The sequence below is a fragment of the Solea solea genome, chromosome 12 (assembly GCF_958295425.1).
Source record: "Solea solea chromosome 12, fSolSol10.1, whole genome shotgun sequence".
In the NCBI taxonomy this organism is placed as follows: Eukaryota; Metazoa; Chordata; class Actinopteri; order Pleuronectiformes; family Soleidae; genus Solea; species Solea solea.
This window is the reverse complement of record NC_081145.1, coordinates 3,782,405-3,801,997: the sequence shown is the minus strand read 5'-3', so window position 1 is coordinate 3,801,997 and position 19,593 is coordinate 3,782,405. Positions and strand designations below refer to the sequence as shown.

General features: G+C 41.5%; 1 protein-coding gene across 1 annotated transcript in view; it reads left to right on the top strand.

Moving 5' to 3' along the window:
* The window catches only part of iqsec3b (IQ motif and Sec7 domain ArfGEF 3b), a 64,541-nt gene that overhangs the window by 8,900 nt on the left and 36,048 nt on the right, over positions 1 to 19,593 (top strand). Inside the window, exon 2 of the mRNA XM_058645795.1 lies at positions 4,140 to 4,214. Coding sequence (XP_058501778.1) covers positions 4,140 to 4,214 — 75 coding nt within the window. The remainder of the gene's footprint in view (positions 1 to 4,139; positions 4,215 to 19,593) is intronic.

Genomic DNA, 19,593 nt, shown 5'->3' with positions numbered 1-19,593 from the left:
AGGAGGAAACGTACGGCTCATTACCACTACTACTCCTACTTATGATAATAATTCATTAATAAATAATATAATAAATTAAAAGCTATTTGCAGATCATACAATGTTAGACCAGATAGTACATGAGCATCCATCCATTTTCTATACATTCACACCTGTGGTCAATTTAGAGTGTCCAATTCACCTAATCCACATATTGCATGTTATTGGACGAAAACCCACACACACACACACAGGGAGAACATGCAAACTCCATGGCAGAAAGACCCTTGTTCCGACCGGGTCACGAACACCATGCTGCAAAGGCAAGAGTGCTAACCACTGCACCAACCGCGTGGCCTATACATGAGCAAAATGAGTCGAATAAAATAGTAAGATCAAAGCCTAAATTGTTTGTACCATAAAATGGTTTGAAATAAAGTCTTACTCTTCAGCGCACTTTTATTTTGACAGGATTGTTTGATATAAGTGGTTTTGAATGTACTAGTATTAGTTTTATTTGACCAGATGTTCCTGGTTTTTATGATGTAATAATAACAATCACCAAAATGACCTTTTGTGCACTTTCTTTCATGTTCAGGATCACTGAACCACGCTCACATACACTTTCACCACCACTGTTCATGCATGTTTAGGCCCTGAATAATAATAATAATAATAATCTTTCAATACATACTCATAAGGTGCTTTACAACGAGGGCTGAAACAATTACTCAATTAATCGGTTATTAATCGATCACTAAATTAAACGTGAACTATTTTGACCAAATGATTACTAGATTAATTGAGAAAATGATCGTCAGATTAATCGATTGTGAAAATAATCGATAATTGCAGCAGTTTTTTACAACAAAACAAACAAGGTAGGTGTTAAAATAATAGTGAAAGTCAAAACATGGAAATATAAAGTGTTTCCAAAAGTAAGTAATTACAAAATGACCCCCCCAAAAAAAAATCAACAATACACTATATGATAAAAAGCGAGTTTTAAGGATGATATTGAGTTTGTTGAGTTTCCACAGTTCTGTCACCTTTTATGACAAATCACGTAAAGGAACACAGCACAATAGAAATGATTGCGCTGAAAAATAAATAATGAAATATGACATAATTGTTTCTGAGAGTTTTAAGCCTCTGGCAGAGAAAATGGATTTTTCCAAAGAGAGATGTAAAATATTCCAAATATAGTGACAATGCTTTGTCTATGAAGACAGCAGCTACTGCACTCAAAGCTCCAACACTGACGCTGTGATGGCTAGAAAACGACTCGTGCATGAGCAGAATGTTTGTGAGTGTGTGTGATGTCAGCGGTGGGCTTAGAGGCGTATAGGACAGATGGAGGAGTATTATTCACATAAAGTCTGCAGATTGGAGGCATTTGCACCTTTAAGTCGGTGGGAGATGCTGTGGAAAAGCAGCCTCGACTGTCACTCTGAGTTTTGCACTAACTCAGAGAAAGAATGGCTGTCACTGTGGGTCTGTGTCACCAGCAATAAGCCGCGCCAAGGTCACGAGACTTAAGACATTCATTGTAATGCTTTCAGCTCAGTGTGAAAGGATTGGACACCAGATACCAACCAAACCAGGAAGTCATGATTGACTGACTGTTTATATGAGAGGTGTCAAATTCATTTTAGACCAGTAAAATAACAGCATAATAATCTATAGAAAACAAGAACTCCAAATGTTTCCCTATGTTTTATCTTTTTACAAAACGGATTATGAACAACCTGAAATTTCTTGAGAAAATTAAGTGCAATTTTAACAATGCTATACTGTGCCCAAGTACACTGAAAAATATAGAACATTTATATAAATATCATCTCCATCCCTGATGAGGCCGACGATCGCAGAGTCGTCAGAGAACTTGTGCAGGTGGCATTGACATGACCTGAACATGAAGTCTCTGTGTAGAGGGTGAAAAGGAATGGAGCCAGGAACATAATTGCTACTTATATGATTTTATATTGGATTTTGTATAATTTAGGTACGTAGATACTGTATTTTATGTATATTTTTTTAATCTTTGACATATAATTGAGTATGTATGTATGTATGTATGTATGTAATATAATGTAATGTAATGTAAGTGTATGTTTGCCTGAAAAAGTTGTATTCCATGCCCTGCTGCCTGTCTTGGCCAGGTCTTTGCACAAGAGATTTTTTAATTTTTAATATTAAATAAATAAAAAAAATGGAATAAGACAAACCTTCTTGAACCAATTCATTTCCATAAATCATGACAAGAGCAAAGTTGTGCATAATATAATGTTTCTGACAGTTTTTACCATAATAAGATTTTTGAATAGATAAACTAGACATTTGCAAGATTTCCATGTTTGATAAATGAACTGCAGCTTCATTTTATGGATGCAGTTTCATAAATCTTGAGGCAACAGTGCAGGCCACTACTGCAACAAGTGGCCTGCACTGTTGCCTCACAGCAAGAAGGTTCAGAACCCGGTTTGACTGAGGGTCTTTCTGTGTGGAGTCTGGAGTCTGTGTGGAGTCATGTTTTCCCCATTTGTGTGGCTTTTCTCCAAAATGCTGACTGAGTTAAGATGCTGGATGTACTTGAGGACCCCCCCCCAAAAAAAAAATCTACCTTGAACCTTTGATAATCACTGGCTTAGACAACAATAACATACTGAATACAACTCACAACATGTGATGCGTCTGTTAATTGTTGTCAATTCAAAATGTACGAGAGAGAAATGAGAGAGAAGTGAACATGAGAAGAGAATGATTAGAGAACATGATGGAGGAACAATCTCTAGAGATTGGGTTTTGGCAAATCTGCCAAGTATTCATTGATGATGAACTGAGCGGAGGCAGGTGTGAAGAAGCACAGAACATGGAAATACTCACACTCTCATGCTATGCTTTCTCAGCCTTGAATTGAGAGTTCCACTGAAATGCTTTGTTCTATGAAATATATGCCAAATCTAATCTTAACAATCCAGTGTTGCTGATGGCTGATTTTTTTATTTCTTCCCTCCATCAGATAAAATATAACTGTTTAACAATAACAATTGATGCACGTGATAGTTTAACTAAAAGAAACAGTTATTAATCATTTGACATGAAACTGCCCGATGGACGTGTAGCGTAACGACGGCATGAAAGACGACATGGAACACAACACAACAGACAACAGTGGAGGACATCCAGCAGCTTGTATTAATTGTATAATACATATTTTTTAAAGCCCTCAATGGTATACAGAGGGCCCCTGAGTCTTACCAGAGTCTTAAGGTCCTCTGACCAACTGCTGCTGGAGGTTCCTCTCAAACCAGACTACAGTCTAGAGGTGGTAGGGCCTTTGCTGCCCCCACACTCAGCACAGTTTGTCTCGACTTCCATGGGAAATTTACACCAATCACAAGGGAGTGATGTTTTTCTGTCGTCCAATCAGCTGACTGTCCTGGGTGGAGCTGGTCCAGCTCCAATAGGGGCTGGTTATTTTGGTACTATTCCTTATGGAAACATGTTCCAAAGAAGAAAAAAATGATGCCAGCAAACAGCAGCCAGCCATTGTTTTCTTTTATTCTAATATCTTCATTTGGAGTAGACATGTAGATACACCAGCAATCAACTGCAATAAAAACAAAAACAAATGTCCTTCCAGTTTTGTTTGTTTTGAGACCAGAAAAGGCTCATCACGGCCATCCAGGCGTACGAGTCCACAGGAAGTATATTCATGGTTCGTGGATCAAATTACCTTCGGTCTTTGTAGTGCCCACTCTCCTCTAATAACTTAAAATTTCACAGCATTTGTAGCAGCCAGCCATTGTTGTCTGCTGTGTGCGTACATATCATTAATGATATATATATTCATATATCTGTGGATGCCATTCATATAAAAATGCCAATAACTGGCCTGAGAAATCTGCTTTACGGATTCAGTTGTGTACTGTACCTCTAATTGAATTGAGCCACAGTGTAATCAAACTCATGGGGAAAACCCAGAGGAGTCTAATGAGTCTCTTCAGGGCCTTTTGGGATCTCTGACTTAAAATGAGCAGACGAGGCAAACAACCAGCAAATGGCCAACAATAACCAAAGACATGCTGTCCTTCAGTTTCTGCCTGTCTCCCCCTCTTTGCTCACCTCTTCTCCTTTTCTTGTCTTTCCTTCTACAGAAGTGAGATCGTGCTGCATCAGTTCTGCTGCCCTGCCCCTGAACATCCAGAGGGCGACACCACCTGCTCATCTGGGTAAGAGAGACTCAGCCGCCAATCACAGAGCCCGTCATCTGTTCACGTCTCAATCTGCTCCTTCAGCCAATGAAAACTCTCCGTCTCTCTAGTGCGTGTTGTCATCTAACTGATGAGCTTTTAAATATGCCCATCAGTGTGTGTGTGTGTGTGTGTGTGTGTGTGTGTGAGAGAACTGTTTTATTTATAGAGCACAGAGTTACAGTAGGAGAGTTAAATTCACCATAGCAAACCTATAGCGCTTACAGCCTCAAGGGCAACTCACATGTACTGTATATAGCTACAGAGCAGTGTGTGTGTGTGTGTGTGTGTGTGTGTGTGTGTGTGTGAAGACAGTGTATGAACTGATGCTGCCACTATCAAAGTGCCCATGGCAACGCAGCAATGACGCAATGGCTGTTACTCCCATAGTAACCGGAGAATAGAAGTGTTGACTTTAAGGATCTATACTGGAGCCACTTCTGCCATCTGTCTCAGCGTGGGCACGCCTGCCTGTGTGTTGTGTGTTTCCCGTCTATTTCTATCGCTTTATGTGTGTGAGCTTGTTCTTTTTTTATTGTGTGTGTCTGCGTGTGTCTGTGTGTGTGTGTGTGTAACCATTTAGTCACAATTCATTCCATGTAATTGATTAATTTATTGGGGAACACTTTATTTACTTTATATAGTCCATTGTTCACTCTCTATTAGTAATCAACGGGTATTCAGTATCATGGCAACAGGTAAACAGTTGATGAGTAACTGCCAGGAGACTTGGAGTGTCTCTAACCCTAACCAGATACAAAAGTGCCTCTTGACTACAAATACTACTTTTATTTTTTAAGTATTATTAACCAACGTTTGACTAGTTCTCTGTAGATTGCGTCAGTTGAATCTACTTCCGATTAGTCTGTCAGGATCATGTCGGTCGGTTGATATTATATCTATATCGTGACATGAGACAGGTGATTTTGGATGTCGTTATATCGTATATCGTGTATCTGTGATGACTTTTTCTGTTTGTAAAACAATTTTATTCATAAAATTAAAGTTACAGGGCACTTCCTGTTTTGTAGCGAAAACAAAATGCGCAAATCGCCATGATGGACGCCAAATTCAAAATGGCCGACTTCCTGTTGAGTTGAGGCCATGGTCCCAATTGACCTTTTTGTTCGTCTCGGGCTGTGACATGTCTGTGACAAGTTTTATGGTATTTGATGCAACTTAGTTTTGGCTTACTGGGTCTCACCTCAGGGGGCGCTACTGAGCCATTCTGAACCACTTTTTTTTACGTGTTTTCTTTATTTTATTAAATATTTGTTCTGATTTGTTTGCCACTTTTCGTCCGTTTTCACCAGCGTTTAGTAAAACGAAGGAATTCTCATAAAATTCCAAAACACTGTCATGTGAATATCATATTTAGGGACAGAAACGGCTTTAGGTGAACACGTGTACTTTTTTGCCGGAGACAGCGTTTGAGGACCTAGAACAATAGTTTTTGAAAACGGCTGCCTCGCATTTCCGCGTAGACAGAAAGTACTTCACGATACTTTATGAAAACGATGACATCATATTCCCAGCTCTGTCTCTGTCTTGTGTTTGGAGGTTGTTTGACAGTTTTACCTTTAACTACTGTCAATGAAGAGTAAAATGTAAAGACTAGAACACGTCCTGTCTTTAGAGATTTCACACACGGGGGTGAAAAAAGTGTTGAATCATAAAATAAAGAGAAAAAACTGAAAACAGATCAGTGATTGTTCCACACACAGTCTGCTGTGCTGAACATCCACAGCTCGTCTGTGACTGTTTATGTGCGCTGTGTGTGTGTGTGTGTGTGTGTGTGTGTGATGAATCTCACTCATGCAGCAGAGTTGTGCGTTCTCCTAAAGGTTTGTGTTTATGACAAAGTCACCTTTCTTTTCTCTGACTCAGTTTCTGTTATTATATCTAATGTTCACAATGACCTCTTCTCTGTTTTTTGGTGTAACGTTACAGCACAACCTACAGTGCTGGCATATGTACTACAGCGTTTTGAGTCTTTACGGGGGACTTTTTGAAAAAGATCCCGTCTGGACGTGGCCTTAGTAACTCGTGGAACATCATTTTCATTTACCTCAGATGTAGAAACTCTCAGTTTCAATGAATAGACAACAAGTTAGAAACAATACAGTATATACAGAATAAACATGAAAATGCACACGTATCACTGTATGTATGTTTCTCTCTTATCTACTTTATATTCCTGTGTAGCACTTTATTTTACTCCTCTCATCATCATCTCTCTGTCGTCATCACTATCTCATTCCTCCATCTATCACATCCCTCCCTCTGATGACGTATAGCTCCTCCTACACCCACATACTATAATCTAGTCCTAATTGGACGGACTACAGGCACAGCAGCAGTGGACGCTCAGCTGACATGATGACATGCAGAGAAGCTGTGTGTAAAACCACAGCTCAGTGTGTGTGTGTGTGTGTGTGTGTGTGTGTGACTGATGGCTGTACCACCATCACACATTGAATAAGATCAGCCTCTGGCCTTTTTTTCTTCCCACCCTCTATGTGTGTGTGTGTGTGTGTGTGTTTGTGTCGCTACTGTAGGGCCTCCAGAGATGGAATGTGACAGATATTCATTCCTCTTTCATCGTGACATCACACAATTGGAGCAGGAGTGAATTCTGAGTGTGTTTGCTATGTGAGCATGTGCATGGATAAGGGACAATACACAATATTATCATGCATCGTTACAAAAAAGCACTCACCATAAGTTGATATTAACCCTTAGTGCTCACTTAAATATGGTAGTAGTGATAAAAAGACAATTTTTATTTTATTTTTGTTCATAAAAAAGAGCCAACGAACTTTGAACTTTGACATATTTCCAAATTTCACAAATTTAATCTGATTTAAAAAAAATTTGTAGTACTTTTTTTTACATAGTTGGTGAAAATTAAAAATTAAATCTTTTTCATCAGATTATCGATAGGTTGTGCTAAAACAAGGATACAAGACGCTCTATACTGCACATTCTAATACAGCCTCTGTATTATACGTTTTAACATCCAGCAGTAATGGGGGAAAAGCTGCCTAAATGCTCTGTGGGTTAGAGTTACACTAAATATTTCACATTGTTGACTTGAAAATGCTGTTTATCCTGCAAACCTAGTCTGTGAAGTCCCTGAAGGAGGAGCTTGCATCTTTCCAGTCATCCCAGGACCTAATCATTTATCCATCCATCCATCTTCTACCGCTTTATCCTCAACAATCACATTTATCATTCATGTATTTCCCATTAAAAAACTCAAAAACTCAAACTCAAATGACCTGGGGGGAAAAAACAACAAGTGTTCAGTCAGCGTGGACAAAGTGGGATTCAAATCATATCACAGAATTCCATAATTAAACCCCAATAACATTTTTCATTATGATATTTCATAGAATGTGAAAAATAAAAGTATTTTGATGCAGAACAATAAATGTTGGAAATTGATTGGCCCACGGACCGCAAGTTTGACACCTCTGCTTTAAAATGTCCACTAAAAATAAACTTAACACTGAAGTCATTTTAAATCATTTTACTAACATTAGTGACGTTCTAACATTGTTGCAGCATTCGTCAGTAACATTTTATAACATTTCTAACACAACATTTTACATAAATAACCATTAAATGTGTAAGTTAAATGTTTGAATGCTTTTTTTTTTAACACTGGTGAATAGAACATGGAACATATTTTTGGAACTTCTTTGGGTACACTCAGTCACATTAGTTCACATGTTTTCTCAAGCAAACTTCAGAAAATATCAACAAATACATTCAAATGAAAGTCGTTTAAAGACAGAAAACAAACTAAAAAATGCACAAAAAAAGAGAAATCATAGTTTTAGTGTGTGGGTGTGAGAGTGTCTATTAGAAACAGAGTAAGAGAGAGAGAGAGAGTGAGTGTATAGCACCCATATCATTAAAGAGGCTTTTGCTGTCCAGATGCATTAATACCTCAACTCCTGCTTTTAAATCCTCTAAAGTATTCTAATGTACTCTAATGTATTCTGTTGCAGCGCTGGGGCCCGGCAGTGTTTTAATAGAGTCTGTGATAGAGGCAGCCTCCAGCAGGCACACACCAACACTCTCACTGTGTCTTCCCGTCTCCTCTCTCAGTCTCTATCTCGGCCTTTCCCCCTTGGTTTCCCTCTCTTCTGTTTTTTTCTCTCTCCAGCTTCGTCTCATTTAAAGATATGACCGAGCTCCTCTGGCTCCGTCTCTGACCCGTGGCTTGGGACGGAGAATAGTTGCTTTCACAGCAATCACAGAAAACAAAGAGGAACTTTAGTGATGCACTCATTATTTAACCATGAGCAGGCTTTTTATCCCCCCCCCCCCACACACAGTCCTGTTTAGTCCCCTTCGTGTAAAAATGATTAGAGTAAGCATTATCATAGGGGAGGAAACACTGTACACAACACACACACACACACACACACACACACACAGGTTTGCAATGCTTTCCTTTTATTTCAGAAACAAAACATTACACCTAACCTTAACCATAACCAGCCCTGTCTATCTATTAACCGTCAACTATTTTGATAATTAGGGTTCGAGCAACAAGGTTGCAAGAACCCTATTGAAACTGGAAGGATTATTATTATTATTATTAGGGTTCGAGCAACAAGGTTGCAAGAACCCTATTGAAATGCAAAAGATTATTATTATTATTATTATTATTATTATTCCTAAAAGTAAATCGCATTTTTGAGGCCTTTCCCATACCCCAAAACTCACAGATTTTTGTGACCGCATCAATCCTGGTGTAAATTTACGTCTGAAAGTCGTTCGGGGAAAATGCGTGGAAAATTGGAAGTGGGAGGGGCTAAAAAGTCACGCAAAAAACTTCTATTAGGTCAACTCATGTCGGGTTTAACGTATGTGAACGAAACTTGGTACACACGTTCATTAGGTGGGGACGGTCAAAAAAGTCGATGACGACTTTCCTGTGAAACCTACAGGAAATCCGCCATCTTAGGTTGATTGGCGATTTTTGGGCGATTTTGGCGAATTCGCAGCAATGGTATTTGAACTAACTCCTCCTAGAGTTTTCGTGCGATCACCTTCAAACTTGGTGAGGTCCCTGTGGACCAGTTGAGGAGCTCACGGTATCAAAAGTTTTTTCAAATGTCGCACGGCGCACGAGATAGGGGGCGGCAAAGTTCGTGATGATTCTGATGTTTCGCATCAGAAAAAAAAAACTCTTATAACTTTGCGATGGAAGGTCCGATCCGAACCAAACTTGCTATGATTGATGATGGGCCATGGCTGAAGACGTCTATGAAAAAACGGTGAAGTTTGAAAACAGCGCCTCCTTGTGGTGAAAGAAAATACACAAAAAAAAAGTTTTTTTACAATTTCGGGAATAACTTTTACACAGATAATCGTATCGCACTCAAAATTGGTGACAACAGTCAAAACACATGGTAGATGATGCGTGATCAATATGACGACAAATCGTTTAACGGTGTTGCCATGGCAACGACGCAAAGTCGGATTTTTGGGACAAAAAATCAAACTGCTACAACTTCGTGAATCCTGGTCCGATCTGAACCAAACTTGCTAGGATTGATGACAGTCCGGCCCTAAAGACGTCTACATGAAAATATTAAATTTCGAAAACAGCGCCCCCTGGTGACAGTAGACAATATGACAGCTGGTATTTCAATTATCTCCTCCTAGAGCTTTTGTGCGATCACCTTCAAACTTGGTGAGATCAATGTGGACGAGTTGAGCATCAAAAGTTATCGAAAGCTTTTTAAAATATTGTATGGCGTAGGAGATAGGGGGCGCCAAAATTGGAGATAATAATAATTTTTCATAACAGACAATGAAACTCTTATAACTTCGCGATGGAAGGTCTGATCCCAACCAAACTTGCTATAGTTGATGATGGTTAGTTGCTGAAGACGACTATGTTGCTGAAACGGTACATTTTGAAAACAGCGCCTCCTGGTGGTGGTAGAAAATTCTAAAAAAACAAACTGTTACAACTTTGCCAATCCTGGTCCGATCTGAACCAAACTTGCAAGGATTGATGACAGTCCGGCCCTGAACACGTCTATATGAAAATATTCATTTTCAAATACAGCGCCCCCTGGTGACAGCAGACAGAATTACATTTATAGTTTTTGATGCTGCTCCAACAGGGATTGTTGTATCCACTTGAAACTTAGTATGTGGGACCCCAGACCCTTCCTCAACATGTCTGTAAAAGGTCACCTCCCTACAGGAAGTGGAACGCCCGAAACAGGAAGTAAAGTCTTACATTGTCCGATTGACACGAAACTAGATATGTGAGTTACTGGACCTTCCCTGAACATGTTTACGGAGACGCCGTTGACCGAACAGGAAGTCGGCCATTTTAAACAGGAAGTGCCCTCTAACTTTGCCGTACGTTGTCCGATCTGCACAAAACCTTATATGTGACACCAGGGACCTGTCCTGAGCATGTCCGTAAAAGGTCACCTCCCTACAGGAAGTGGAACGCCCGAAACAGGAAGTAAACTCTAAGATTGTCCGATCTGCACAAAACTTGATATGTAAGACAAGGGAACTTCCCTGAACACGTTTACGGAGACGAACAGGAAGTTGGCCATTTTAAACAGGAAGTGCCCTCTAACTTTGCCGTACGTTGTCCGATTTGCACGAAACCTTATATGTGACACCAGGGACCTGTCCTGAGCATGTCTGCAAAAGATGACCTCCCAACAGAAAGTGGAATACCCGAAACAGGAAGTAAACTCTAAGATTGTCCGATCTGCACAAAACTTGATATGTAAGACAAGGGAAGTTCCCTGAACACGTTTACGGACACGCACTTGACCGAACAGGAAGTCTGCCATTTTAAAGAGGAAGTGCCCTATAACTTTGCCATACATTGCCCGATCCCCCTCGAAATTTGGAACGACATGCGCGGGGACGCCGCTGAAAATAACTAGTACTGAAAATAACTAGTACCGCGCGCGGTGAATGAACGGGTGAGAGCGCGAGGCACGCGGGGAGCCGTGGCACACGGCGACCCGCGTGGGTCGGCTCGAACCCGTTCAGAACCGCGCGCGGTACTAGTTATTTTTATTAGGGTTCGAGCAACAAGGTTGCAAGAACCCTATTGAAACTGGAAGGATTATTATTATTATTAGGGACCGAGCACTCACACAGTGTGCGAGGACCTATTGTAATTCTAGCAACATAAACCGCGCACTCACACAGCAGTGTGCAAGGACCTAGGACCGAGCACTAACACAGTAGTGTGCAAGGACCGAGGACCAAGCACTCACACAGTGCGCGGAGGGTCCGAGCCCACGCAGTGGGCGAGGACATATTGTTATTCTAGGAATTATTATTATTATTATTATTATTATTATTATTATTTTCTTTCTCTCCACGGGATCTGGAATTTGACCCCCTGAACCTGTGTGAAAACGGACGAAAATTGGCACGCACATCAGAACTGCCGAAAAATTCGATAAATTTGTGGAATTGCGAAAAACCAATGCAAAATGGCTCACTAGCGCCCCCACAGGTCACTGCCTATGGAGCAGGCAAAATTTAGTTTTACCGAATTTCCCGAAACTTGGTGGGGTGATTGTTCGGCGCAAGCCGAACAAAAAATCCTTTTGACACCATGACCTCGACTCAACAGGAAGTCGGCCATCTTGGATTTGGCGTCCATCTTGGCGTTTTACAAGTTTCGTAACTGAACGAACTTGTCTGAGGGCGTTCATCGTAGCAACGCGCAAAACGCGTCAAATTGTTCCAAACCCATCCAAGATCAAAAGTTATAGAAAACTTTCGCAGATTCAAAGGGGCGTGGCCACGGCAGCCATCGGAATTTTGGCGAATTTCGGCGGCTCGCCACGAAACAACACGTGTGCTATAACTTCGCCATACTTTCGCCTATCCACACGAGACTTCATACGTGACACGAGACCCCGCCCCTGAACACGTCTACGAATGCAAACTTGACCCCAACGCTATGTCGGCCATTTTGATTTACGCGTTTCGCCGCTAAAGAGGAAGTGCCCTGTAACTCGCCCAAAAATTGACCGATTGGCTCCAAACTTGATATGTGAGACCATGGGCCCGCCCTGAACACATATGCAAGACATCACCTGCACACAGGAAGTAGATCCTCTGAAACAGGAAATGCCCTTTAACTTCACCAAACATTGACCAATCGGCCCGAAACTTCATATGTGACACCAAGGGCCCGCCCTGAACACGTCTGCAAAGTATGACCTGCACACAGGAAGTAGGTCGCCCGAAACAGGAAGTGCCCTGTCATTTGCCCAACATTGACCAATCGGCTCCAAAATTGATATGTGGTACCAAGGGCCCGCCCTGAACACATCTGCAAGACATCACCTGCACACAGGAAGTAGGTCGCCCGAAACAGGAAGTGCCCTTTAACTCCGCCAAACATTGACCAATCGGCCCAAAACTTGATATGTGAGACCAAGGGCCCGCCCTGAACATGTTTGCAAACCATGACCTGCACACAGGAAGTAGGTCTTCCCAGACAGGAAGTGACCCGTAACATTGCCATACGTCGACCAATCTGCAATAAACTTCACATGCGAGATAAGTAACCCGGCCAGAGCCCACGTTATACATGACATGCCGGTAGAGGGTGGCGGCCGCGAGGTCCCGTACAACGCTGCTTGCAGCTTTAATTATTATTATTATTCTTATTATTCCTTAAAGTAAATCGCGTTTTTGAGGCCTTTCCCATACCCCAAAACTCACAGATTTTTGTGACCGCATCAATCGTGGTGTAAATTTACGTCTGAAAAAGGTTCGGGGAATGTGCGTCGAAAATTGAATGTGGGAGGGGCCAATAAGTGCGGCGCCACCTGTCCAAATTCACCATGACCAACACAAATATCGCACATGCACGAAATTCGGTACACATGTGTAGTGGGTCAGGATGAAGAAAAAATTACATTATGACCATGATCCAAACCCAACAGGAAATCCGCCATCTTGCGTTGATTGGCCATTTTTTGGCGATTTTGGCGAATTCGCAGCAATGGTATTTGAACTAACTCCTCCTAGAGTTTTCGTGCGATCACCTTCAAACTTGGTGAGGTCCCTGTGGACCAGTTGAGGAGCTCACGGTATCAAAATTTTTTTCAAATGTCGCACGGCGCACGAGATAGGGGGCGGCAAAGTTCGTGATGATTCTGATGTTTCGCATCAGAAAAACAAAACTCTTATAACTTTGCGATGGAAGGTCCGATCCGAACCAAACTTGCTACCATTGATGATGGGCCATGGCTGAAGACGTCTATGAAAAAACGGTGAAGTTTGAAAACAGCGCCTCCTTGTGGTGAAAGAAAATACACAAAAAAAAAGTTTTTTTACAATTTCGGGAATAACTTTTACACACATAATCGTACCGCACTGAAAATTGGTGACAACAGTCAAAACACATGGTAGATGATGCGTGATCAATATGACAACAAATCGTTTAACGGTGTTGCCATGGCAACGACGCAAAGTCGGATTTTTGGGACAAAAAATCAAACTGCTACAACTTCGTGAATCCTGGTCCGATCTGAACCAAACTTGCTAGGATTGATGATAGTCCGGCCCTAAAGACGTCTATATGAAAATATTAAATTTCGAAAACAGCGCCCCCTGGTGACAGCAGACAATATGACAGCTTGTATTTCAATTATCTCCTCCTAGAGCTTTTGTGCGATCACCTTCAAACTTGGTGAGATCAATGTGGACGAGTTGAGCATCAAAAGTTATCGAAAGCTTTTTAAAATATTGTATGGCGTACGAGATAGGGGGCGCCAAAATTGGAGATAATAATAATTTTTCATAACAGACAATGAAACTCTTATAACTTCGCGATGGAAGGTCTGATCCCAACCAAACTTGCTATAGTTGATGCTGGTTAGTTGCTGAAGACGACTATGTTGCTGAAACGGTACATTTTGAAAACAGCACCTCCTGGTGGTGGTAGAAAATTCTAAAAAAACAAACTGTTACAACTTTGCCAATCCTGGTCCGATCTGAACCAAACTTGCAAGGATTGATGACAGTCCGGCCCTGAACACGTCTATATGAAAATATTCATTTTCAAATACAGCGCCCCCTGGTGACAGCAGACAGAATTACATTTATAGTTTTTGATGCTGCTCCAACAGGGATTGTTGTATCCACTTGAAACTTAGTATGTGGGACCCCAGACCCTTCCTCAACATGTCCGTAAAAGGTCACCTCCCTACAGGAAGTGGAACGCCCGAAACAGGAAGTAAAATCTTACATTGACCGATTGACACGAAACTAGATATGTGAGTTACTGGACCTTCCCTGAACATGTTTCCGGAGACGCCGTTGACCGAACAGGAAGTCGGCCATTTTAAACAGGAAGTGCCCTCTAACTTTGCCGTACGTTGTCCGATCTGCACAAAACCTTATATGTGACACCAGGGACCTGTCCTGAGCATGTCCGTAAAAGGTCACCTCCCTACAGGAAGTGGAACGCCCGAAACAGGAAGTAAAGTCTTACATTGTCCGATTTGAACAAAACTTGATATGTAAGACAAGGGAACTTCCCTGAACACGTTTATGGAGACGAACAGGAAGTTGGCGATTTTAAACAGGAAGTGCCCTCTAACTTTGCCGTACGTTGTCCGATTTGCACGAAACCTTTTATGTGACACCAGGGACCTGTCCTGAGCATGTCTGCAAGAGATGACCTCCCAACAGGAAGTGGAATGCCCGAAACAGGAAGTAAACTCTAAGATTATCCGATCTGCACAAAACTTGATATGTAAGACAAGGGAAGTTCCCTGAACACGTTTACGTACACGCACTTGACCGAACAGGAAGTCTGCCATTTTAAACAGGAAGTGCCCTATAACTTTGTCATACGTTGCCCGATCCCCCTCGAAATTTGGAACGACATGCGCAGGGACGCCGCTGAAAATAACTAGTACTGAAAATAACTAGTACTGAAAATAACTAGTACCGCGCGCGGTGAATGAACGGGTGAGAGTGCGAGGCACGCGGGGAGCCGTGGAACACGGCGACCCGCGTGGGTCGGCTCGAACCCGTTCAGAACCGCGCGCGGTACTAGTTATTTTTATTATTATTATTCTTATTATTCCCCCAAATGAATTGCCTTTTTGAGGCCTTTCCCATACCCCAAAACTCACCAATTTTTGTGACCGCATCAATCCTGGTGTAAATTTACGTCTGAAAAAGATTCGGGGAATGTGCGTCGAAGATTGAATGTGGGAGGGGCCATTAAGTGCGGCGCCACCTGTCCAAATTCACCATGACCAACACAAATATCGCACATGCACGAAATTCGGTACACATGTGTAGTGGGTCAGGATGAAGAAAAAATTACATTATGACCATGATCCAAACCCAACAGGAAATCCGCCATCTTGGGTTGATTGGCGATTTTTTGGCGATTTTGGCGAATTCGCAGCAATGGTATTTGAACTAACTCCTCCTAGAGTTTTCGTGCGATCACCTTCAAACTTGGTGAGGTCCCTGTGGACCAGTTGAGGAGCTCACGGTATCAAATGTTTTTTCAAATGTCGCACGGCGCACGAGATAGGGGGCGGCAAAGTTCGTGATGATTCTGATGTTTCGCATCAGAAAAACAAAACTCTTATAACTTTGCGATGGAAGGTCCGATCCGAACCAAACTTGCTATGATTGATGATGGGCCATGGCTGAAGACGTCTATGAAAAAACGGTGAAGTTTGAAAACAGCGCCTCCTTGTGGTGAAAGAAAATACACCAAAAAAAAGTTTTTTTACGATTTCGGGAATAACTTTTACACAGATAATCGTACCGCACTCAAAATTGGTGACAACAGTCAAAACACATGGTAGATGATGCGTGATCAATATGACGACAAATCGTTTAACGGTGTTGCTGTGGCAACGACGCAAAGTCGGATTTTTGGGACAAAAAATCAAACTGCTACAACTTCGTGAATCCTGGTCCTATCTGAACCAAACTTGCTAGGATTGATGATAGTCCGGCCCTAAAGACGTCTATAGGAAAATATTAAATTTCGAAAACAGCGCCCCCTGGTGACAGCAGACAATATGACAGCTTGTATTTCAATTATCTCCTCCTAGAGCTTTTGTGCGATCACCTTCAAACTTGGTGAGATCAATGTGGACGAGTTGAGCATCAAAAGTTATCAAAAGCTTTTTAAAATATTGTATGGCGTAGGAGATAGGGGGCGCCAAAATTGGAGATAATAATAATTTTTCATAACAGACAATGAAACTCTTATAACTTCGCGATGGAAGGTCTGATCCCAACCAAACTTGCTATAGTTGATGATGGTTAGTTGCTGAAGACGACTATGTTGCTGAAACGGTACATTTTGAAAACAGCGCCTCCTGGTGGTGGTAGAAAATTCTAAAAAAACAAACTGTTACAACTTTGCCAATCCTGGTCCGATCTGAACCAAACTTGCAAGGATTGATGACAGTCCGGCCCTGAACATGTCTATATGAAAATATTCATTTTCAAATACAGCGCCCCCTGGTGACAGCAGACAGAATTACATTTATAGTTTTTGATGCTGCTCCAACAGGGATTGTTGTATCCACTTGAAACTTAGTATGTGGGACCCCAGACCCTTCCTCAACATGTCCGTAAAAGGTCACCTCCCTACAGGAAGTGGAAGGCCCAAAACAGGAAGTAAAGTCTTACATTGTCCGATTGACACGAAACTGGATATGTGAGTTACGGGACCTTCCCTGAACATGTTTCCGGAGACGAACAGGAAGTCGGCCATTTTAAACAGGAAGTGCCCTCTAACTTTGCCGTACATTGTCCGATTTGCACAAAACCTTATATGTGACACCAGGGACCTGTCCTGAGCATGTCTGTAAAAGGTCACCTCCCTACAGGAAGTGGAACGCCCATAACAGGAAGTAAAGTCTTACATTGTCCGATTGACACAAAACTAGATATGTGAGTTACGGGACCTTCCCTGAACATGTTTCCACAGACGAACAGAAAGTTGGCCATTTTAAACAGGAAGTGCCCTCTAACTTTGCCGTACGTTGTCCGATTTGCACGAAACCTTATATGTGAGTTACGGGACCTTCCCTGAACATGTTCACGGAGACGCCGTTGACCGAACAGGAAGTTTGCCATTTTAAACAGGAAGTGCCCTCTAACTTTGCCGTACGTAGTCCGATTTGCACGAAACCTTTTATGTGACACCAGGGACCTGTCCTGAGCATGTCTGCAAGAGATGACCTCCCAACAGGAAGTGGAATGCCCGAAACAGGAAGTAAACTATAAGATTGTCCGATCTGCACAAAACTTGATATGTAAGACAAGGGAAGTTCCCTGAACACGTTTACGGACACGCACTTGACCAAACAGGAAGTCTGCCATTTTAAACAGGAAGTGCCCTATAACTTTGCCATACGTTGCACGATCCCCCTCGAAATTTGGAACGACATGCGCGGGGACGCCGCTGAAAATAACTAGTACTGAAAATAACTAGTACCGCGCGCGGTGAATGAACGGGTGAGAGCGCGAGGCACGCGGGGAGCCGTGGCACACGGCGACCCGCGTGGGTCGGCTCGAACCCGTTCAGAACCGCGCGCGGTACTAGTTATTTTCAGTACTAGTTATTTTCATTGATAATTGTGATTTTTTAAATGATTAAAACAAGCTCTTAAATGTGAATATGTGTATGGTCATGGTTAAAACTGAATATTTGGTTTTATTGTGGTTTGTTTAGAGATCATATCATTATTTTGAGGGTTGGGAAACATTGATCAACCTTTTTCAACATTTTCTGGACCAAACAACTAATTGTTTTATCGAGAAAATAATCGACAGCTTAATCAGGTATTACAAAATTTCTTAGTTGCAGCTTTAGCCTGAAACTTAATGTGGAACTGGTCACTTTTTCACCTTTTTCTCTATGGAGCGCCCCCTACAGTTTAGAAGCACATACTTTTACAACACTACTGTAAACATCCATCCACCGTCTACTGCTTTATCCTCACTATTGTAAAAACTCACCTCTTCCGTTTCCTTGGTTTTCTCTGATTCTTTTTTGCCGGCTCTGCCGCGATGAACGTCTAAAATAACTAAAATAAATCCTGGATAGGGTGTGTGTGTGTGTGTGTGTGTGCGTGTGTGTGTGTGTGTGTAGTGCGATGAAGTCATTTGTGTTTCTCGTGAGACCTGAGATTTTGCAAGACCTCCTGATTGTGAGGACTCTGGATCGGTAACCCAAACACAGACCACAGTCTCCCTAAACAACCTCATCACAGTTCAAATCTAAATTCTACCAGTTCCTCAGAAAGTCTGCCTCATTGGGACAAGGTTTTGGTCTCCATGAGGACCACTGGTCCTCACAAGGACTGTGTTTATACCATAAGGTCCCAAAGAGGTACCAAACACACACACATAATAGCACACCATTATAAAAGCTCTTAGGCGTGGATCATACATCTATGCTTAGACCAGTTTGGCTGAATACAGGCTGAACGGTGCTGAATGTCAATGTTTTCTCTCCTTTTAAAGTGGTGAGATGAGAAGCTATAGAGAATGTGGCCACTTTATGTTTTTGGACCCTTACGTGTAAAATGGAAAACTCAATATATATACAATAAAAAGGATGGTTTCTGCTGTGTCATCATGGCCATAACTCTGATTCAGGGAGTCCTGCGCAGCTCTAACAGCATGTGCAGCAGATAGTGCTGTCATGTAAAAAGAAGCAGCCTATGAAAAGAACATTGTTCCATCTGGGAATATAGGATTTGGGATTAGAAGTGCAGCCTCCTCCTTCTCCTCCTCCTCCTCCTCCTCCTCCTCCTCCAACTGAAACTGACGTTCAGAGTCAGGCCAGATGTAAATATATCATTTATTTAACTTGTCCTTGAGATTATAACTCATAGAATTATTGACCTGTGCAGCTCAAATTGTTCATTCTTCTATTTTTCCTGCATGTCACTTTTGACTCTGTCTTTTATTGTCTTGCATGTTTTTGAGCGCTTATATAATATCACAGACTTATCATCCTCTTATACTATAATCCAGACACTAGAACATGAAAACCACTCAGTTGTTTGTCTATGAATCAGACACTGGAATCCATATTATGTCATTGCCATACTTCTTTTTAAATGTATTTTTATATATAAAAAAATTGACTTTGTAAAGCTGATACATTTAAAATCAAAGCAACGCCTTAACTACTCCTCCCTACATCCAACTGTGAATATATATTTATTTCAAACACGTTCAACATTCACAATTATTTATTTATATATGTATATATATATATATATTTTATTTATTTGTTTTTTTAACACTTTCACATTTCCTTCTC